The 24,469-nt window shown below is 42.2% G+C and overlaps 1 protein-coding gene across 1 annotated transcript in view; it reads right to left on the reverse strand.

The window, feature by feature from the left end:
* The window catches only part of LOC100711615 (aryl hydrocarbon receptor), a 46,556-nt gene extending 27,168 nt beyond the window's left edge, over nt 1-19,388 (reverse strand). Inside the window, exons 1-3 of the mRNA XM_025903995.1 lie at nt 19,124-19,388; nt 18,951-19,036; nt 15,734-15,921 (exon numbers count right to left, since the gene is read on the reverse strand). Coding sequence (XP_025759780.1) covers nt 15,734-15,921; nt 18,951-18,991 — 229 coding nt within the window. The 5' untranslated portion in view covers nt 18,992-19,036; nt 19,124-19,388. The remainder of the gene's footprint in view (nt 1-15,733; nt 15,922-18,950; nt 19,037-19,123) is intronic.
* Nucleotides 19,389-24,469: the final 5,081 nt, after the last annotated feature.

Raw genomic sequence — 24,469 nt, forward strand, 5'->3', positions numbered from 1 at the left:
TTTGGTCAGTGTCAACTACACACCTGGGCCATGTTAAATTGCGGAGCTTTTGAGTTTTCAGGATACGGTGAGGCCGTGGCGCCACGGCGAATTTCGATGACTCGCCATGAAAATCTTATTGCCTCTCGTTCTGTCATACATTGTCCGACCTTGACCAAAGTGGACACATATGATAAGGCTCCACCCCTGAACATATTTCAACTGCCATATTTGACATCAGGGACAGCGCCACCTAGTGGGAACAGGAAATGTCATGTTTTACACTTTGGGGTACAGTATTGTAATGGGTGACATCTGCAGCCTCAAATTTCTCCAGGAAAGCCTTAAGGAGTTGGTCTTGGGTTACAGAGAAAACTGTGAGTTTCGCTGAAGGGTGTGACCCCAGCAGCATGGCGAACATTGAGGTCTCGCCATGAAGAAACAAATTAGTGTAACTCAATGAAATCCAATCTGATCAGTACCAGATTTTACAGGGATGATGTCAGACCCGCCCTGAACAGATTGATATGCCCATTGTCAGGAATACATAGAGCGCCACCTAGTGGCACCAGGAAATGTCATGTCTTTCATTTTGTTGTACTGATTTTCACAGGTTCATCGTGGCCACCTCAAAAGCGGTGAATATCACCATCAGTCCCTCTTGATGCTTCAGTGAGAAAATTGTGACTATAAACTGAACGGCGCACCCTGGTGGCAACGCAGTTCACCATGAAAGATGAAGTGGCTTTTGAGGGGCTTGAAAAGTTTAAAAAGTCTTGAAATTTGGCGCACACCTCTAATGTGATGAGGGATTTCTTTTATATGTTCCTTTTCCTTGAACAGCGCAAAATGGCTCCACAGCGCCCCCTACAAAATTTCAAAACAACAGCCCCTGCTCTGTGTTTGATGTATGAGTTTGAAACCTGGCAAGCTTATTGGAGATATCAAGATGTACAAAAAAGTCTCTTGGAGCAATATCCCAAATCCAACAGGAAGTCAGCCATTTTAAAATTAATGTGTAAATTTGGCGACATTTTCCCCTCTTTTCAGGCCTCATACTTTGACGAACTCCTCCAAGGGATTTCATTAGATTTACGCGATCTCCTGTGTGTGGAATCTAAAGACCTTTGTGATGTTAAATTGCGAAGCTTTTACGTTCAGGGAAACGGGGTGGTCATGGCGGCACGTGGAGTTTCAATCACTTGCCAAAAAGCAGTAACCTGCTGTCGCTCAAAAACACAATGTCCAATCTCTCCCAAAGGTCGCAGGCGTGATGAGACTCGAGCTCGGAAATGTTTGTTATGCCATTTGTCAGTAATGGTTAGAGCGCCACCTAGTGGGACGACTATAATAATGGTTGAATGAGATGAAATTTTAGCTGGTGGTTAAATGCATGAATTCCATCAATGTGACATCAGATCGGAAGCGCTGGTTTTAGGTGTTGGGCTTGGCTCGACGCGCCGGGGGTGCGAGGGCCCTCATATCGCTGCTTGCAGCTTTAATTATTATTATTATTATTATTATTATTATTTCGGCAAATGAATCGGCTTTTTGAGGGCCTAAACATGCTCAAAAACTCATGAAATTTTGCACACGCATCAGGTCTGGTGAAAATTTACGTATTTTAATGTCCGTAGACATGTCCAGGGAAAATTGGCTCAGTAGCGCCACCTAGAAAAATGAGAAACGCGAGCCCCCGAGATGGGTATGACCTACATGTATAAAACTCGGAACACATATCTAACGTTCGGAGACGCACATAAAAGTCTATTATGGCCATGTCCTAAACCCAACAGGAAGTCCGCCATTTGGAAGTGAAGGTGACATTTTGGCTCTAATTTTGCCATTTCCATGCCTCGAACTTTTTCGAACTCGTCATTGGAATTTCATCGTACAAGCTTCATATTTGGTCAGTGTCAACTACACACCTGGGCCATGTTAAATTGCGGAGCTTTTGAGTTTTCGGGATATGGTGAGGCCGTGGCGCCACGGCGAATTTCGATGACTCGCCATGAAAATCTTATTGCCTCTCGTTCTGTCATACATTGTCCGACCTTGACCAAAGTGGACACATATGATAAGGCTCCACCCCTGAACATATTTCAACTGCCATATTTGACATCAGGGACAGCGCCACCTAGTGGGAACAGGAAATGTCATGTTTTACACTTTGGGGTACAGTATTGTAATGGGTGACATCTGCAGCCTCAAATTTCTCCAGGAAAGCCTTAAGGAGTTGGTCTTGGGTTACAGAGAAAACTGTGAGTTTTCGCTGAAGGGTGTGACCCCAGCAGCATGGCGAACATTGAGGTCTCGCCATGAAGAAACAAATTAGTGTAACTCAATGAAATCCAATCTGATCAGTACCAGATTTTACAGGGATGATGTCAGACCCGCCCTGAACAGATTGATATGCCCATTGTCAGGAATACGTAGAGCGCCACCTAGTGGCACCAGGAAATGTCATGTCTTTCATTTTGTTGTACTGATTTTCACAGGTTCATCGTGGCCACCTCAAAAGCGGTGAATATCACCATCAGTCCCTCTTGATGCTTCAGTGAGAAAATTGTGACTATAAACTGAACGGCGCACCCTGGTGGCAACGCAGTTCACCATGAAAGATGAAGTGGCTTTTGAGGGGCTTGAAAAGTTTAAAAAGTCTTGAAATTTGGCGCACACCTCTAATGTGATGAGGGATTTCTTTTTATATGTTCATTTTCCTTGAACAGCGCAAAATGGCTCCACAGCGCCCCCTACAAAATTTCAAAACAACAGCCCCTGCTCTGTGTTTTATGTATGAGTTTGAAACCTGGCAAGCTTATTGGAGATATCAAGATGTACAAAAAAGTCTCTTGGAGCAATATCCCAAATCCAACAGGAAGTCAGCCATTTTAAAATTAATGTGTAAATTTGGCGACATTTTCCCCTCTTTTCAGGCCTCATACTTTGACGAACTCCTCCAAGGGATTTCATTAGATTTACGCGATCTCCTGTGTGTGGAATCTAAAGACCTCTGTGATGTTAAATTGCGAAGCTTTTTACGTTCAGGGAAACGGGGTGGTCATGGCGGCACGTGGAGTTTCAATCACTCGCCAAAAAGCAGTAATCTGCTGTCGCTCAAAAACACAATGTCCAATCTCTCCCAAAGGTCGCAGGCGTGATGAGACTCGAGCTCGGAAATGTTTGTTATGCCATTTGTCAGTAATGGTTAGAGCGCCACCTAGTGGGACGACTATAATAATGGTTGAATGAGATGAAATTTTAGCTGGTGGTTAAATGCATGAATTCCATCAATGTGACATCAGATCGGAAGCGCTGGTTTTAGGTGTTGGGCTTGGCTCGACGCGCCGGGGGTGCGAGGGCCCTCATATCGCTGCTTGCAGCTTTAATTATTATTATTATTATTATTATTATTATTTTTCATTGAAATGAATTGCCTTTTTGAGGGCTTTAACATGCTCAAAAACTCATGAAATTTTGCACACGCATCAGGTCTGGTGAAAAATTTTGTATTTTAATGGTTTTACATATGAGCATTGGAAAATTGCTCTAGAGCGCCACCTATGCCTTATAAAATGCAGCCCTACGACCACATGGTTTGAGCTACATGTATGAACTCTGGTACACGTATGTATCATGCCAAGACGAACAAAAAAGTCAATAGGCCCATTGACGCAAACCCAACAGGAAGTCCGCCATTTTGGATTGAAGGTCACATTTTGGCTCTGATTTTACCATTTCCATGCCTTGTACTTTCGCGAACTCCTCCTTGGGATTTTGTCATACAAGCTTCATATTTGGTCAGTGTCAACTACCCACCTGGGCCATGTTAAATTGCGGAGCTTTTGAGTTTTCGTGATACGGTGAGGACGTGGCGCCACGGCGAATTTCGATGACTCGCAATGAAAATCTTATTGCCTCTCATTCCCTCATACATTGTCCGCCGTGCACCAAAGAGCACACATATGATAAGGCTCCAGCCCTGAACATATTTCAACTGCCATATTTGACATCAGGGACAGCGCCACCTAGTGGGAACAGGAAGTGTCATGTTTTACACTTTGGAGTACAGCGTTGTGATGGGTGACATCTGCAGCCTCAAATTTCTCCAGGAAAGCCTTAAGGAGTTGGTCTTGGGTTACAGAGAAAACTGTGACTTTTCGTGAGAGGGTGTGACCCCAGCAGCATGGCGAACTTTGATGTCTCGCCATGAAGAAACAAGTTAGTATAACTCAATGAAATCCAGTCTGATCAGAACCAGACTTTACAGGGATGATGTCAGACTCACCCTGAACAGATTGATGTGCCCATTGTCAGGAATATGCAGAGCGCCACCTAGTGGCAACAGGAAATGTCATGTCTTTCATTTTGTTGTACTGATTTTCACAGGTTTATCGTGGCCACCTCAAAAGCGGTGAATATCACCATCAGTCCCTCATGATGCTTCAGTGAGAAAATTGTGACTTTAAACTGAACGGCGCACCCTGTTGGCAACGCGGTTCACCATGAACAATGAAGTGGCTTTTGAGGGGCTTGGAAAGTTTAAAAAGTCTTGAAATTTGGCGCATACCTCCAATGTGATGAGCGCTTTCTTGTTATTTTACCATTTTCACTGAATAGCGCAAAATGGCTCCACAGCGCCCCCTACAAAATTTCAAAACAACAGCCCCTGCTCTGTGTTTCGTCTATGAGCCTGAAATCTGGTAAGCTTATGTAAGATATCAAGATGTACAAAAAAGTCTCTTGGAGCAATATCCCAAATCCAACAGGAAGTCAGCCATTTTAAAATTAATGTGTCATTTTGGCCACATTTTCCCCTCTTTTCAGGCCTCGTACTTTGACGAACTCCTCCAAGGGATTTCATTAGATTTACGCGATCTCGTGTGTGTGGAATCTAAAGACCTTTGTGATGTTAAATTGCGAAGCTTTTTACGTTCAGGGAAACGGGGTGGTCATGGCGGCACGTGGAGTTTCAATCACTCGCCAAAAAGCAGTAACCTGCTGTCGCTCAAAAACACAATGTCCAATCTCTCCCAAAGGTCGCAGGCGTGATGAGACTCGAGCTCGGAAATGTTTCTTATGCCATTTGTCAGTAATGGTTAGAGCGCCACCTAGTGGGACGACTATAATAATGGTTGAATGAGATGAAATTTTAGCTGGTGGTTAAATGCATGAATTCCATCGATGTGACATCAGATCGGAAGCGTTGGTTTTAGGTGTTGGGCTTGGCTCGACGCGCCGGGGTGCGAGGGCCCTCATATCGCTGCTTGCAGCTTTAATTATTGTTATTATTATCACTTTTCTGTCCTTTTTTAAGGTGGGTTTTCTCCCACATCGTTTACCTTACAGACACCGTTGTCACACCAAATCGACCAGGACAACGATTCGTACAAAACTAACACATTTGTTCCACTGTGCCTTCTACGGTTTTTCAGTTATGATCAGAAAATCTCTCAGATCCCTCCCCATTCATGTGTATTGGAAATCCAGAGTGAGACAGGGAGAAAACCTCGTCTTCTGTGACCACAGTTTTCACCCTACAGATGTAGCTACACTTGACTCCTTTCACAGAAGCCCTTCTTCAAAGCACACCTGGTTATGATACTTGATGCTTCAATTTGGCTACCTGAATGTGGGTGACATAAGCTGTGGGAACATCACCAGGACTTGCTGCTTGAAGTTCACATGAAATGACTTTGGAGCGTTAAACTTTGATGTACTCTATTTGACAAGGAAATTATTTATTAATTTGGGAGTGTTTTGGATGATAGAAAGGAGCACTGTATGAACACTGCTGCTGCTAAACTACTGTGGTGGAAGCAGTGTGCTTGATCCCATCAGTGGGCCCCATGTCAGCACTGGCCAAACGTATCTGGCCCAGTAACTGATTAAACCTGACAAACAAGCACTGACCCTGAAAATCAGGCACTCCCTCATACTTGGCGCTCTCTCTCTGCCGGCTTTGCAGGCATTTTTTATTGTAATGTGTTGGTGTACAAAACGCAGATGAGAAGCTGGAAACAAAAGGTTCATGAGCGTTCCTTCAAATGTCTGTACATATGACAGCGCCTTAAGCTTATGTACACACTGCTTAAAGTCTACATTTTCTTTTTTAATGAATAAAAGAGACTCAAACCAAAATAAAAATAGAAATAGGAGACTTAGAGGCACAACTGAGAAACAAGGAATGAGTATATCAGAGTCTCTACCCAAGACATACAAAACACACATGAGCTATTTGAGTTTAATGATTTTCTAATCCAATTATTAAAATTAGCTGAAGTGTACATTACATACAGGAGGTGCAACTACTGACGACTAACTCTATATACAGTCGCTGTCATGGTAACTGTGGATGTACTGTGGTTATACATTCTACTGCATGAGCACACTAACTTGGTTGTGGAAGATCTGAGGAAAACTAATGTGAAACTTCTTTATGATTTACTGCTATAAGAAATCGATATAAAAATGACTCTTAAGTTGGATACACATTTGTAACAGTTTCAGTGCCAACAGTGATGTCTCTGGACAGCAGACAAGCTAGCAGCTGAACATATGAACAGTAGATGGCACTTTATGAAGAATTTCAAGAGGTCAGTATAGCTGACCCCTTTCAACAACACTGACCCCTCACCCAGCTGGTGTGCATGTTAGCATTAGCTGATAACTATTTGCAATTACCCAATATTGGCTGTTTGTTAAGTTATCATTATGGTAGCAGCTATGAGTAACAGTACTGATTATATTTCATGTATTGTTTTAATCTTCTTTTTATAAATACCTCCTTTTCCCCTGTGGTTTCCCCTGTCATTTTCTGCCCTATAGCTGCAGAAAAGGCTAACATTGTTATCTTTTTACAAAAAAACAGCTAAACATGAGAGGTTTTTGGACAAAGTTTGTGTTCTCCATTCTTTAAGCACCGGTTCGGGCACCGTTTAAGCACCGTTTCAAAAGTACCGGTTTGGCACCGGTATCGGATTGGTGGAGAGCCAGCATGATTGCGCAGGCAGACGGTCAGCAGAGTCTCTCTGAGCCTCCATGGCACTCAGTTAAATACCTTCTCCAGGAACAAAAGGCAGTACACGGCTGTTTCACACCTTAAGGTTCACACTCCCTTGCTACCTCCCAGAGTCCTCGAAGAGACAAAAGATTCTTCCTGTAAAGTTGTCTGCTTCCCCCCAACTTCCTAACCAGACCCACACCATCTGTCTAACTGTATGAGTGTAAGACATGTTAAAATCCAGTGGTACCAAGGCATTATACAAAATAATGTGATTAATACATAAATAAAAGAAATTCCTATACAATCCGTAGTCAGTCTTGTTAATGATCTCACTGAGGGGGTTCAGGCCTATGCAGAACAGCAGTGGGGACAGAGCATCTCCTTGGTAGATCCCACACTTGATGGTGACTTGTGCTATGGGCTTGGAGTTGACCTCTGGTGTTGTACGCCACATCCCGATTGAGTTCCTGATGAAGGCTCTCAGGGTCCTGTTGATCTTGTATAGGTCTAGGCATTCCAGTGTCCAGCTGTGGGGCATTGAGTCATAGGCCTTCTTGTAATCAATCCAGGCAGAGCACAGGTTGGTCAGTCTGGTCTTGCAGTCTCGGCTGACTGCTCGGTCTACCAGTAGCTGGTGTTTTGCGCCTCTGGTATTCTTGCCCATTCCTTTCTGTGCCCCGCTCATGTATTGACCCATGTGCCTGTTCATCTTAGCCGCTATGATGCCTGACAGGAGCTTCCACGTGGTGCTGAGGCACGTTGTTGGTCCCTTCTTGGGGTCCTTGGGGATCAGGACCGTCCGACCTTCGGTTAGCCATTCCGGGTGTCTCTCGTTAACTAGCAGCTGGTTCATTTGTGCCGCCAGGCGCTCGTGGAGTGCAGTCAGCTTCTTCAGCCAGTTGGTGTGAACCATGTCGGGGCCTGGTGCTGTCCAACTCTTCATACTGGAGACCCTTTCTTGGATATCTGCCACTGTGATGGTTACTGGACCCTGTTCAGGGAGGTCGCTATGGTCTGCCCTCAGATCCACTAGCCACTGAGCATTGCCGTTATGGGTTGCGTCGTTCTCCCATATGCTCTTCCAGTATTGTTCCATCTCCAGCCTTGGTGGTGCTGTTCTCATATTGTTCCCTTGCCACTGAGAGTACACCTTTGCTGGTTCTGTGGAGAACAGCTGGTTTATTCTCCTGCCTTCTATCTCTCTGGTGTACCTCTTCAAGTGGCTGGCCAAGGCTGTGAGTCGTTGCTTGGCAGTTTCCAAGGCCTCAGGACAGCTTGCTGTACTTCGTAGGCACCTTCTTTGTCGCGCCTTTCTGCAACTCCGATAGTTGGCTAACCTCCCTCCGTGCTACCTTGATCTTAGCTTCTAGCCTCCTTCTCCATGGAGGGTACTGCCCCTTGTGGCTGTGTGACTCGTAGCCAAGCATCTCACTGATCACTGCTGCCGTATTGTAGATCAGCTTGTTAGTCTCGGTAATCGTGGCTGTAGGTATCGTCCGTAGTGCTGCATTAACATCATCTAGCAGACCTTCTGAGGGTACATCACATAGTCTTGGTAACCGACTACGGGGGGTCCAGGTTTCAAGCTTGGCCATGATCCTATCTTTCAGGTCAGTTCCTCTCGCACTCAAAGATCCTACTCCTATAGCACTTGGGGCTTGGTACCCAATCTCGGGTGGGGGTGATGATATCTCCCCCCTGACCTGGCGTCCTGGCTCCCCCTTGCTGTAGCATTTGTGTTGTATATAATGTTGTATATAATAAAAATATACAGAGTTGAAATTGATTGAATGAATTTCCTGCCTTAAATACATGACGCCTGCTGAAAGGCCCTGTCACAACTTTTACACAGGCTAATCCATAAACATCAAACATATTTCCACTGGACTTCACCGTTTACATGTCTCAGCCTCACTAACCTGTCATAATTCAGGAGCTTGGCTGCTAACAAAAACTAGTAAAAACTCGCATCTTCTCTATTCTTGCTTCCCTTTACTGGCTTCTCATGAAACTTTTAACTGATTTAAATTTTTTCATTAATCACACATAAAGCCCTGCATAGCCCAAATCCTTCTACATAGCTCATCCTATTACACTATTGACTACTCCACTCCTCTACTTCAAATCCACGTTTTTGAGTTTGCAGCACCAAACCTTTGAAACGACATCCCTGAAGCCATCAGGACAACTGTCGTTTATTTTTATTAGTATGCATACATATTAATATTTCATCACATTTTTGGCTAAAATTCACAATAACATGCACTTTATAAAGTGCCACACAAATAAGGTTATAAGTTATCATAACAATAAAGTTCACATGAGTTTGGCATTTTAAATAATGCACAATTTTCTGCTCTGATATTAATCTGTAATATCAGTTAACCTTCTCCTTGTATAAGTGGGCATGGAGTAATTACAATCCGACCACATCCTCACAGCCTTCTTCTCTGTGCTCTTCAACCACAAACAACCAAACAATCCTTTAATTTGCATTGATAGCATTAACACAGTTACGGAGTCTGCAGCATCTGTGTCCAAGCACTGATCTGTACCTACATGACAAAAACAAACCCGTGTCAGTGTCCCCTCTGCTCAGCAGGGCAGACAGTTAGGATGTTTCAACTCCTGCATAAAATGAACAGTCAATGCAGCTGCCCCACCCCCACATCTACCAACACATACTGTGCACACCAGCACACGTATATTAGAGAAAACACGCACGCCGTGCCGCTTTCGTGCTGGAGGTGATGCAGAGAGGTGGGAGGATGTAAGGATTGATTGGATTTGGGCAGTGTAAGGTGGAGAAGGGTCCCCGACGATTGGCAGGTTTTCCCTTCAGTGGCCTGCATTCCTGCATTAGCAGGGCTGGGGGATGGGGTTAAGCCAAGTAGGGGAAGGACAGATGATGAGACTGGCAGAGGAAGGGAGGAAGAGCTGACATTAAGGGACGGCCCACTGCTGATCCCACAGCTCTACCTTTCATTTGCGGTCAGAGAGATGACCTACAGGAAGGAGGGGGAAGCAGTGCACAGTGAAACAGGCATTATGACCTGTCACAAGACTTTGGGAATGGTCACACAGCTTACATAACAAATCACGGAGCAGCAGTTCTAGGCTACAAAAGTGGGACAAACTGCAGATATTTACAGCTGTGTGCCAGGTTTATGTGTTTTTCCCCTCATACTTCATTTTTAATACAATATCAGAGGAATCCACAGGAAGACCCTGAACTTCTTTGGTCTAATCATCATGACAATTTCCATTCCTGTTTTCCTTAACTGCACCTGCCACAAACAGCTCTTTAACAATGTTTTGCTAGCCTCTTTATGAACATTATTCATATTTATTTATTTACAAATATTAATACACTAAAATTAAAATGACAATAGCATGTTCCAAGAGCCACAGCTTATTTCAACAACAAATACCCAGCTATGGATACAATAATAGGGTTATTAATGTTAATAATGATGATAATAATAATGTCTGTGGTTCACTACAGGTTCAAACATGGATGTGATGACTCAGCAACACTGGAGTGAAATCAGGTTTGCTTCCTGTCTTTAAAAACTGAAGGAAGCTTTCCAGGACACTGGGTCAGTTAAAGGGGACAGGAAGAGGAAAAAGGACAATCAGAGCACCCGGCTGCAGGCACAGACTTTTCTAAGAAACCCAGAGGCGTCTTTATTAGCTCAGTTCTGTCATCTGCAATCTTATCAAGCTTTTGTTTGTTGTAAACACAGTAGCAATTCCCTCCAAGGGAATCTCTTCACTATGGTAGCAGAGCTGATCTAACAATTTATCCAAAAACAAATGGATGAATAAAACAGCTGCTATGGTCACACCTACTGTACTGTAATGTATGTAGAGCATGGTTAAATGTGTGCTCTAGCCATCTGAGGACAATAGTTACAGAATTTGCATCATTTTCCACATTCTGAGCTCGGAGCTTTGATAAGGCAGAAATGGATCCCCATCAATCAGGATTTGTCCCAGAAGCTCACATCTAGTGAACTGCAGGAGTTTTAAAGCAGAAGCATCGACTAACAGTGACTCCTGGCATACATTTGATTTATTTGAAAGTCTTTGAAACTTGTGAAATGTTTATGCTTGTTCTTTTCTATATCATAGAAACCTGTAAAAATCGAAATAAAAGCTGACGTCGCAAAGTGAATTTGCTCCACTGCCCAAACTTCCAGTCACGTTTGACTGTAATAAGGCATACCACTGGGTCTACACTGCACGTCATCTGTGACAGGACTGCTGGAAACTGCATGTGATATGAACTTTTTCAAAAGTTAGCTCAGACTAACGGCTGAACCTGCAGCTCAGGTGGTCGAGCGGGTCATCTGCTGAATCAGGATCTCTAACAGTACTTGGATCCAAATGCCAGGCAGCAGCTGTGAATGTGTATTTTATAGCTGAGGATACGGTGGGTGGGGGGATCCACGTGTTTGCAGCTTTATGAGCGTTAACTCACCTCTCCTCAGACTGAATGAGCCCATTGTAGCTGCTGACAATAACAAAGATGGCAGCTGGCTCGGATAATGCTGTCAGCCAGATTAAATGGGTTCTGTCAGAGCTTTGTTCAGCTCCTGTGATGCATTCAAATGCATGCTCTCAGGAGTTTTTTAAAGACACCTTATTGATGTCGAAAAAACAATACTTAATGAAGTCTTAGCTCTCTCAGGGTTTAAGGGTTCCTCTTAACATCCAAGCGGAGCAGAGTGTTGAAGAAGTGGCAGCATTCCCAGAGTGTAGCTAGCTCCATGCTGTCCAGGCCAGCCAGCCTTGGATGCTTCTGACAAGTGAATTTGTGCTGTTTACATACAGCAAATTACAGCTGACTGCAGAGGCAGCCTGGAGCACTGGAGCTGCTTCCTTTATGTAAGAGCCTGAGCTTGTTAATTACTTAGAGACTGTCCAGGAAGTAGGCTAATGCAGTTAGACAAGAGGTTTTGTCTATAGGCTACACTTTGACCTCATGCTACGGCAATCCACGATCAATAATTCACTGTGACAGCTTGAGGAGCTACCAAATGCTTCTGTATGTTACTAAATGTAGCTCCCGAACATAATTAAGGGAATATGTGAGAAAAGCACTTTGCTTTCTTTTCTTACCGTACAGCCATGTGGCAAAAATAAGCAAAGCATGTGTGCAAACACTTTAAACATTCTCTAATCACCACAGCTGTAACCTGTGTGTCTCAACCCAAACAGCCATTTCAGAACGACGCTGCCTTAAACAAACACTGCTCTGCCTCCATTTCATAAATTCTTTAAACTCCAGAGTTTCTCTCAATTATTCATGTTTTGGGAGCCACTGCATTGCAGCATTCGCCCCGAAAGATCGCCACCTAAAATAACAATGTCTTCATTCTGAACACCATGCAACTCTTTATCAAGCTTTGATGTACACCAAACACAGTTCTTCATCACCATATATGTGATGTCACACAGACACAGGTCTTAATGAAATATTGAGAGCCTGTCGCTGTGATGAAGTCATGTGTGTTGTCAGGAACTCAATATCCTTAGTGTCCTTATTTTCCTATTATATTGTTTTATGTACTTTAATAATGAAGGCTTGTAGAGCAAGGCCACCTTTGACTCACAAACTAAGTGCTCAGCCAGACTGAAAAACAGGAAGTTTTAGTGCACAGGCCTATTAATAGATAAGACACAGAAAAGAGGAACTTTCCATATAAGCAATGTTTGAGACTGTGTGACGTGTAAAGTACCAAAATAACACCTATATGAGACACAGTTTATGATTCTAATGTTAGAGCTCTTGCAACTGGCGTTTGAGCTGTGCAGGGGTCTCTCTCTTCCGGAAGATGATTGAATAAAAAGAAATAAATGGTAAATGGCCTGCATTTGTATAGCGCTTTTCTAGTCCACAGGACCCCAAAGCGCTTTACACTACATTCAGTCATTCACCCATTCACACACTGGCGATAGCAAGCTACATTGTAGCCACAGCTGCCCTGGGGCGCACTGACAGAGGCGAGGCTGCCGGACACAGGCGCCACCGGGCCCTCTGACCACCACCAGTAGGCAAACATGGGGTTGGTATCTTGCCCAAGGATATTTGGCATGCAGCCAGGATGCAGCCTGGGATCGAACCACCGACCTTCTGATTAGTGGCTGACCTGCTCTGCCACCTGAGCTACAGCCAAATATAAATGTTTTAACACACTATGAGTCGGTTTTCTCTGTTCTGTCATGGGGAAAAAAGTATCGGGGTTTAATAGTGTCCATGTGGTGCTCTGAGATGATCTGCAAGCTGTTGGGCAACACCAAAAGAGTAGCTTGACTGTTGTGACACAATCGTCATGGCTGAAAATAACTGAGGACATTTAAAAACAGCTGCTGCTTTCTGTTCACAATAACGACACATAAAAACAAATTCCTCGTGCAGTTTGTTTCTATCCGGTCTTTAAGCCTGTCATCATCAGCCGTTTCCGGGCCCAAACTCAAACGAACACTGCGGCATCACTCAGAGTTACAAACTGTCTAAATTCTTTCATCTTTAATAAAATGATCAGCGTTGCTGCTTTACCAGGTGTAACAATTAAGTTTAACATCCAGGCATCCATGGAAACAGGATTTATTAAATTTAACAGAGTTAGAAGTTAGCAGGAAGTTAGCTCGCTAGCTTCCACCTAAACATGATATAGCATGTTCAGACTGAGAGATTTCTGAAACATTCAAACGTACAGCTCTGCTATCACTTCCAACATAAATGAAGACAGAAAACTAAACAGCAGTGACGTTTGTAGGGTTACTGAAGTTGGGCTAGCTGGTATATAATGATGTGCTACGTGATCGCTAGCGACACAGCTATGTTAGCATAGCATAAACACAGTGAAGCTGGAGGACGAACGCGAACTTTTTTCCAGTCGATAAAAGTTAACGTGAGGGTTCCCGATGGTTAGGGACAAATGCAATTGCATGGCAGGATGCTGTAAACCAGGGGTCTCGAACTCCAGGCCTCGAGGGCCGGTGTCCTGCAGGCTTTAGATGTGTCCTTGATTCAACACAGCTGATTTAAATGGCTAAATGACCTCCTCAGCATGTCTTGAAGTTCTCCAAAGGCCTGGTAATGAACTAATCATTTGATTCAGGTGTGTTGACCCAGGGTGAGATCTAAAATCTGCAGGACACCGGCCCTCGAGGCCTGGAGTTCGAGACCCCTGCTGTAAACGGACCAAACTTCAGTCAGGAGAACAACTGAGATAATCCATCCACAATGCGAGGTTAGTCATTAATATACTGCTGCATGGGCTGGGGTGTAGTTACATCGTAAGGTTTTAAAAACTGAGCTTTAAAATGAACAGTTGTAATTAATAGAGTAGTTTGGACCCAGAAGCAGAGTTCATATGTCATCAACAACCGGCTTGGTTCACAAGGAAGCAGTGGTTAAGACAGCAAGAGGGTCCTGGTTCAAACTCCAGTCGGGGTTTGTAGCACCAAAAAGACATGAGTACAGATAGAAACAGCAGTCTTCTCTCAACTCTACTGGTTCTGAGTGAAAGACCCTTCAAAGAGGATATTACTGTTCTAACTTAAATAGATGCTATTTTTGATTTTTTAAATATTAATATTTATTCCCCCTCCTCTTTACAATTTCAATAATATCCTAAAATAAACTACATTTGGCTACACTATCCGTTTCCACAGAAGTTGGCCTTATTTCCTTGGTGTCGTGGTAATGTAGGGAAGTGGAACAAGGTCCAAGGACCCAATCAGAACCATCTCCAGGGATTTTCACCAAAACAAACAAACAAACAAACAAACACACAAACAAAGTCCCAAAAAGCTGGCTCCAGGGCAGCAGTGCAAAGCTGTTCTGCAAACCTTTCACCATCAGTTGCTGAGTAAAGGTCTAACTACAAGAAATCCACCAGTGACATTTCACATTTTTCTAACTTTTTTATAGCTATGAAACAACTCAACTACAACTGTAGTTTTGATCAGTCCAGTTCATCTGTTACTTTTTTACCAGAGGATTTTACCATACATACAGATTTCCATCATCCATGGCTCATCCTGCACTTTGCAAAATATTCACCGGTTTAGAAAAGTGCAGACAATTATACCCATTACTGTCATTGTGCAGTGGATACTATGGCTCTGTCTTTAATCCAGCACAGGATTAATACTGTATCCATCTGTGAATGGATGAACATGTCATGGCCCATCTGTGCAGAGCTGTACATTGTTGTTATTTACTGTATGTGTCTTTTCACAGCTGTTTTTACACAGCACGGTAACCTGTCGTCCACCAGGTGTGGAGCCAGTTTTACCTTCATGTCTTATGAGAACTAGTCCATGAATGATGCATAGCTTTACACAGCAGCAGTTGGACTCATTTTTAATGGGAATAAATCCACAGAGGAGAGACTGTGAAATTCTACCCATCAGTTTCTTGCAGTAGTCTCTCCCACAGACACCAGCTTCAGTGGTTTTTGGGTCTGGTGATAGCATCAGGGAACCTCTTCTTACACTGCAAGTCTATGTCCAAAGGTCCAGATATAAGGCAAGTGTTGGCACTGATGGAAGGCTTTGTCCTGCTTTCAATCACTGCACTGAGCTACGCTAACCGTTTAGGAATCATAAGTTGCTCATAAGTTTCATGGAGAAGTACCAAAAATGTTTCACCTTCTGGGAGAAGAGTTTGTGACATACAAAATTAATGTCTACTTGCTTAATGCCATTGCTGCGATCAGAAGGTAACTTTACCAGAGAAGAAACTCTTGGCTCGTAGGTAGCTGACACTTAGGCGGAGGATGGACAGTTTATCCAGACTGGCGGTCACCTCTTCAGGGAACGGCAGCAGACTGGCCAGCTGCTCCAGCTCCCCGTTTAGCCTGTCTCTATGTCGTTTAGATGGATTGGACTTGGATCCCTCAGTTGGTGGTTGCTTCACCCTGATTACAAAGCAAACAAAAACCATTGGTATTGCTGTAGGTAGATTAGATCTGGTTCTTTATGTATGCAGCCTGTCTTCTGTATTATTTTTATGTGTAGATTCGCTGTGTATCAAACACAGACATCACTCTGGGTCTAAAAAGTGTGTCAAGTAAAGAAGTCCCTTAAAGATCGACTTTCATTCCAATAACCAGCAGAGAGCGACCACTCCAAAAAGACCTCAGTAAACTCTTTCTGATGGCAATGGCAGATGTAAACTCAATGTGCTTAATACAGATAATAAAGACATAAAAAACTTCCATAGGTTTACAGTGCAGTAAGACAGTTTATTGTCTCAATCACTTGGTTAAACTCTAAACTAAGCAAAGTGAATCACATTCTGTGACTTCAAGTGACGATGGCAGACCTGAGACCCACTTGTCTCTGCTTCCAAACGAGTGACAGAAGTGACTTTGAAGCTGTCACCTTCAAAATGATGCACGACAAGTGAAGTGTTTTTAGTGTGTTGGAGCTTCACTGATGACAGCATGCAAATAACATTGTACAGCGGAAGAGATAACGTAAGGTGTGATTTAAGGTAGGTCTACCTTAAATCATAACTATATAAGTGAATTGTGTACCTTGGCTTCACAGTCAGATCTGCCTGTCACATTTCAAAAAGCCAAGATGGTGGCCTAATGCTCATCCTGCAGTCGTACACTCCTAGCCAACTCAGGTTGTTCTTTTATGAACAGTCTATGGTTTTCCAGCCTGCACAGTAAGCAAACACTGGCATTTGTTGTGTGAAGTAATCCTTTAACAACACCCATCTTAATCGATCTGGCTGTGACAAATAACTGAAACCAACAAGCTTTCAGTTCAATCAGATTTTAATCATTTCTTAAAAGCAACATGTTAATTTGTGGCTGTAACTGGTGTTTTTAGACTTCAGTATAATCTGGATGATTTAGCAGATGCAAAGAAAGAAAGTCGTACTAATGTAGGCTGACAGATCCTGATATGAGAGATCACAGAGCTCAAAGTAAAGAGTACCTTCTTTCTATACTGTACTGTCATAAAGAAACATAGGAGTAATACATGACTTTATTGTTCTAACGTTAAAACATCCAGTAACTGATAACGTAGATCGTCTTGTCAGTATATATACTACATATATTTTATAGCTTGCATTAAAATTGCAGCCAATCATATGGTCTGAACTTCAGTGCTGGGTGGGCCTCCCTGTCGGCCTACATTTAAAACACTGAACGTTTCTTTACCTAAACTCCAAATCGAAGCTGAAGTTTCACATTTTCTTGTTTTTTTTCAAACTAGCATGGCAACAATGTGAGTGTAATACAACTACAATGGCCTCTCCTAACATCCCAACATATGGATGGAGATCTGTTTATCCTGCACATCACAGATAGCAGCTTAACATGCCAGGCTTGTCTCTTTTCCTCTCTCTGTCTACATTCAGTGCTGCACCACGTTGTTATTTTCACTCAGATTCATTCTCTGATTTGATATTTTCTGAATCTCTTGAGTCTGGAATCGGATAAACATTCAGCGTTGCTCAGTCAGGAAATTTGTTTCCGTGGAATTGTCACGTGTCATGTTCTCAGAGTTAAACAAGCTCAGGAAGTCAGGAACTCTTTAAAGCAGAAGAAATTGAAACTGAGTCCCTGTTTCAACATAAATCATCTCAGTACTGACAGTATGTGTCAGCAAGAGGAGAATTATAGGCTGTGTTTAGGAGCTTTACAGACACTGAGGCCATTTTCAAGAATTATGCTGCAGCACTGATCCGTTTCTGAACTTGAGTTCTGTCACATTCATGGGAGTCAAAGTCATTTCAGTTCTTAGGCCTGACCATCAAAACCATAGTAACCTAGAAGTGCTCAGTGTTCTCGTTTCCTTCTGCAAAGAAGAGTGGGCCACAGTTCCTCCACAGCAAAGTGAAACAGTCATTGCAACTTATCACAAACACTTGGTTCAGGGAACGATTACATTTTCCACACAGGGCCGGGTTGGTGTGGTTAGCTACTTTCCCTTAATTCATCAAATTATCACCTAATAATTGCATTTTGTATTTACTGGATTCTGCCAACAGATAAACATTCAGCCTGTTTAACCCTGAGAAGAATTTAGGTTTGTCTAATATTAACATTTATTCGATAAACACGCTAAAAGCTGAGAAATCCGGAAGGGGGGGGGGGGAACCATTTTTATAGCAGCGTATTAGGGGAAAACTGAATGTAGATGTAATGATTTTAGATATGACTTCTGCCACACTTTCTTTTTAAATAATTATCTCGCAGCTTTTCCAGAGTCAGATCACATCGGAGCAGAACAAAGGCCCGCTGAGGATGCAGATCATCTCTTTGCTGTTTTACTACATTTTAGTAGAGACTGAGAGGAAACCGTTTAAAGCTGGACTGTGACCGTGACGCCACTGACTGCTTGGAATTTATTTTAAAAGAATTACTGAAAAAGGTTCGTGAGTGTTTGAGTCGCGTTAATGCGATTAAAAAAAGATTAGGGCCTCTTACCAAAGGCCTTTTTATAAAATGATTTGAAATTAAAATTTGTAGAATTTTACTAAAGCAACAACAACATAAAAAAAACGAAGATATCTTCAATATCCTTGCAAAAGGGAACGAAAGGGAAAAAACGGCCCAGCTGATTGTTTGAAGGGCGTTTGACAGAAAATAGCCGAGCAGTCGTCCCGAAAGCCCCACGGCCGGGGAAACGTTGGGACAAATAAAAATAATTCATGTACAATAATTCACAGAAGTGTGGCGTTATCATTAACAGACAGAAAGAGAGAATTATTGTTAAAGAATGAGGCCACAGCTGCAGGCCTGCGATAATCCGCGCTGAACATTTCATACACTGAACATCCACCGGCCTGATTCAGCATCGTCAGCAAACACCGATTTGTTTCGATGAATTTAGGCCGACAAGGAAACAAATCTATTTCTTAATGTGACGTGGATGTTACAATACACGCAGGGAAACCTTCAAAGATGAAATGAGAGAAACTTACACTCTCTGAACGGGTTTTCTCCTCTTGCGTCCTGCATACATGACTGTTACTCTTACAGAAGCCTCTGGAGAATCCGTCTTTCTGCGCTACATGTACAAAAACTCTGCTTTTATCCTCCGCATCAACTGCAAAAGCAGGTCAGTCAAATTAAAATATGCGATAAAGAATCCGACCTGCTATAAATGAGAACATTCTCCAGTCAGCTGCGGGTAAACATCAACTTGTAATGAGTGAAAAAGCAACGCAGAGTTTTGCTCCTGAGGAAAAGGAGTGCGCACTTTGCTCCACTTTCCAACTGCCGCAGAACAAGCTCAAAGACGCGCCCCCAGTATTCCCATTTACTCGGCTACATCAGCAGTGTCCTCCAATTAGGCTGGACAGCAGTTATGAGATGGACAGCGGGTGCGCGCATTCCACTAGCGGGTACGCCCCATGCAAATTCCTAACGGATGCGCGCTTCATGGGATTCGCGTTCAATGCAGTTCAGGGCAGCAGGGAGGCGTGTGGGAAACGTGCGCGTGCACATAGGAGAGTCTCCTGGAAACACTGGCACGGCGAGTTCACGCAAGCTCGTACCCGAGCGAGTCCTGGCGTCCAATCAGCGCACAAAGCAGCCTCAGCAGGGTTACGCGGAGGCTGAATGTGGGACAGGGGTCAGACTCATATATGCCAGGGAGTTTATTCGGACACTGATAACATCTGTGATGGGACAGAGATACAAACATGAGCACAGAGACACAATATTACCATAAAGAGATGGAAAGTCTGCAGAGAGGTAAAAAGGATTCAAATGAGAATCAAAAGGACCACAAAAGACAACATAGAAAACAACCACAGAGTGATGGCAGACAATCAAAGAAGAGTGGGAACAACACAGTGTGACTGAAAGATAATCAGGGGAACAGGAACATCTGGATCCTCCTTTTTATGAGAAAAACTATTTTGTCCTCCTCAGTGCATCGTCAGAAATACTTAATAATTAATGGGTACATTAAAGAAATACTTTAATGGCATCCCACAAATCTGTGGGTTCTCTCCAGGTACTCCAGCGTCCTCCCACAGAACAAAGACATGCAGGTAGTGGTGTTGGGTTAACTTGGAAGTCTATGAGTGTAAACGGTTGTCTGTCTGTTATCTATGTTGGACCTGCAACAGTCTGGTGACCAGTCAAGGATTTACCTTTGGCCCATAGCGGCTGGCGGAGGCACCGTCTCTTTATATTTGGCTTTTTTGTCATTTTTGTAAGTGGCCTTTTTTTAAGGACCTTAATGCTGACATATGTCATCAAAAAACAAAACACAATTTATTCGCAATACTTTAGTTAAATCTACAAACAAAGTTTAAAGTGGTATTTGCAGTTATAAACTAACAGTTTGGTTTTACATTATTTGTCACTGTGTGTCACCAAATATCTTAATTTAAACACTTAATTATGTTTTATGTTCTTATGTTATCATCTCGAGCAGTAATTCCTTCCAGTTTACTTGCACGATAGCCTAAACAGAAGGAGCAGGGCTAACTGGCTGAACAACAAAACACTTTCAAGACTTAAGAAGATGTAAGAAGGCATAAAACAGAGGTGTATGTCCAGACTTTGACACAGTTTCTATAATTAATTGAAGCAGCTGAAAAACTGAGAGACTGAGACGATTTCATATCACAGATTTGCTGTATGTAACATTCACAGCCCTGTACCTCTGTGCCATCAGCACGTACTCAGAGGCTCAGAGGCTGAGCACAACTGGATATACTGGGTCACATGACCACACCAGCCAGCCTAAAGGTGATGGGTTATATCGTAGCATTTATTGGGAACCTTAAGTAATGAAGTGCAAGTTCATTGCTTATTAAACTTTAGTAAATACTGATTTTTCTGTGAATAATTACATAATTAATGAAAGAAATAATTAATATAATAATTATAGTTAATATAGTTAATAATGTCATTGTTTAAGTTGTTACGTTGAGTAATTTGAAAATAATTATTTTGTGGCTCATTTTCACTATTCTATTTTCCATGATTTCATCATTTTGCTTGTTAACCTGCTGGTGCAGCTCAGGATGTGATGCTATAACAATTTTGTCAAAGCTGTCCACATTTACCACTAACGTCCAATCAAATCCTCTCATTCTCAAGTGTTTTATTATAGAATATATAGTCACATAATTACAATGTGAAGAATTAAAATCTCTCTGACTTTACTTTGCAAATGTTTTTAAGACAGTGTTAATAATAATTAAATGAAAAATGCTCTGATCTGTTTCCAAGCAAAATGTAATTTTAAATAAATTCAAGTGAAATTTTGATGAAATTTGATTAAAAGTATTTCATTGAGCTAATCCACCGTCTTCAACCACAAAGATATATTGTTTTACCTTAAAGCTGTGGTCAGTTACTAATACCTACCTCTGTGATGAACAGTGTTTTTTTTCTCTCAGGGCCTGAGCATGAATTGTATCTCCTCACAAACTGAGACCTCAGACGGAGTTTCACGTTTATTTATGAAATTTGCTACAAACATGTAAACGACACACCTGGGCAGTCTTAATGACACACCTGGGCCATGGTAAGTTGCAGTGCTTTTGAGTTTTCATTAAAGGCAAATTTTGTCCATTTTCATGAAATTTGCTGTCATTCACATAAACATTCTTCAATCTGGACCAAACTTCTCACATGTCACAAGGCTGTGCCCCGAACACGTTTTAGTTGTTAAAATTGACAGTGGTCACAGCGCCACCTAGTGGGAACAGGAAATGTCATGTTTTAAACTTTGGAGTACAGTTTCAAGGCACTTCACCCCAGCAACCTCACATTTGTCCAGGAAAGCTTTGAGGATTTTGTCTTAGATTGAAAACTGTGAGCGTTTCACCAAACGGCGTGACCCCAGCAGCATGGTAAATGTTGATGTTTTGCAATGAAGTATAAAACTGCTATAACTCAAAGAAATCTAGTCCAGTATCTACTAAACTTCACAGGCACGATGAAAGTCCCGCCCTGAACAGATTAATGTACCCATTATCAGCAATAGTTAGAGCGCCATCTAGTGGAAGCAGGTGGTGCAGTTGGTCATGGAATATTGCAAACTGGCTCCACAGCACAAAGTACAACAATTACAGAATACAACATTTCAAACAAGCAGCTCCTGCACTATGTTTCATCTATGACTGAAATTTGGTAGCCTAATGTATTATCTTAAGGTCTCTTGGAGTCATAACCAATGTTCCCTCTAATTTTTCACATGTCTGAGCGAACACACAAACTCCCTGAGCATCCCTTGGACCACTGTGAGCAACATCAGACGTGTGCACTGTGATCGCGCTGGCATCTAATCCATCCAAGTTACATGGTTTATTAAAATAATCAAATTACAGCATTTACATTTATGTTAGACTACTTTTAATTAACTGTTTTAGCCCACTTACAATGAAAATGTAAAAAAAATCTACTCATTGACCTGTGTAGTATGTTAACACTATTGGAAGTAAAAATAACTTGAACTCCAATTTTGAAAACACAACTTTCTTTCTTTTTAAAAAAAGCTCTGACTTGTATTATGAGTCTGTGGTCTGGGAGAGAGTCTGTAACTCTCTGTCTGCAAAATATAGTATATAATGACCAATGCTGGGCAATTAATTATATAGTTACTTCTTCAAAAAAGTAACTCAGTTTGGCAAACAACAAAGATTTTTGCAGCTATTTTTTTTTAAATGCAGCCAAGGCGTTTATTTAAAAACATTTCAAACTATTTACAGAACATTCAGCTGTTCTGCATCAAATCTGATGCCACACAAATTATTTGTGCCACTCCAAAAAATAATTTCTGTCCACTATGAGATAAAGGAGAACAACAGCCTGATACCTGCAGGCCTGACAGCAGGAGATGTATCACTGCTGTAACACCTGTAACACTCAGCAGCCGCCTCATTGTTCTGACACACACAGCAAAACTACACTACACACTAACTACACACTAACTACACAAGATTTGCGCTAAACGTCGCAGATATCTCACATTTCAAAGCACCGCCGTCACTCCTAAAACTTCCCCCCGTTTCTTAACAACTAGATGCCACGTTGCCATATCATTTTTTGATTGGTCGACATGGTACTTTTTTGGACGAATAGGAAAAGGAGAGGGGGGTGGAGTTTGTTTTTGCTCCCAGGTGGAGAGTGCTTTCGAGCCTTTTTTCTTATAAAACGCTGTTTTTACCATTTATTCCCGCAGTAAATATAAACAACGATAGTATTCAGGAAGAAAATCAAACATTGCATATTTTTTTTTATCACAACTCTGGTTTTACGTGGCCGATCAACACAATTTAAAAACTGGTATAAAGTCCACACTTTTTCCGTCAGTTGTTCCGTCTGTCCTGCTCACATCTCCAATGGTTGGACACGTTGTCATTAACGTGGCTTCACTCCACATCAGCCATGCCGCTTTGCCAGCTAAAACACCGGTGTCAGCACATAAGGACGCTGTCATAGCCTGTCAACGACGTTGATTAGCTGCGTATATACAAATGTAAATCGCATTATTGGCTGGACTATAGGATAAGGTGGCATCGTTCTAATACAATATGGGAGCAGCCAGTCACTCACTGACTAACACTGCAAAACAGAATTGTTAAAGTATTAATTTTAATTTCAATTCAGATTAATTTTTTTTGTGCGCAACACAGATTTTCTGTGCTCAGAGACCGTGCCAGCAGTGCGCAATTGCGCACGTGCGCAGCTTAGAGGGAACATTGGTCATAACCTAAACCCAACAGGAAGTCAGCCATTTGGAGCAAGGTTTTTATCATTAACTAAAACTAACGAAATAACAAAAACTAGAAGTGAAAAAACATTTTCGTTAACGGAAATAAAAATAAAAACGAAAAAAGGAAAACTAACTAAAACTGTAATGAGTGTTCACAAAACTAATTAAAATTAACTGAATTTACAGCAAAAATGTGTTTAGTTTTCGTTGATGTGTGCGTGTCATACAATAGTCAAGGGTAAAAAAGAAGTTTAGTTTCCAGATTTTTTTCTTGCTGTGTCTCATTATGCCAGCAGGTGGCAGTACGTTAGTCGAGTCGTCTGTGTCGCTGCTCCATCCACGCGCAGAATCATGTCAAGAAAAGTCGGGAGAAAGCGCCAGAGTCCAATTTGGGATTACTTTGAATATGACTGTGTTTTGGATAAAGCAAGTGTCTTGTAGTGGAACGAGACAAATTATGAGGGACATTTCTAAAGGGAAAAAAAAATCCCACAAACCTTAAAGTGCACTTGAAAAGCTCACACAAGAAGGCTAACCTAGCTTACCTTGAGAAGGTAAGGGAGCACACTCAACCCTCATCCCCAGAAACAGAAGCTAACTCTAGGCAAGGCAGTGTGATGCATCCCGAGACAACAGGACTGGGATATCTACATAACTGTGTGAGTCAATTGCCTTCAAAAAGTTTATCAATTCACTTGAACCAAAATTACGAACACCCGGTGCTGCAAGAGTTAAAAGTCTCATTGCGGCCAAGATATA

This window comes from Oreochromis niloticus, linkage group LG16, assembly GCF_001858045.2.
Source record: "Oreochromis niloticus isolate F11D_XX linkage group LG16, O_niloticus_UMD_NMBU, whole genome shotgun sequence".
Classification (NCBI taxonomy): Eukaryota; Metazoa; Chordata; class Actinopteri; order Cichliformes; family Cichlidae; genus Oreochromis; species Oreochromis niloticus.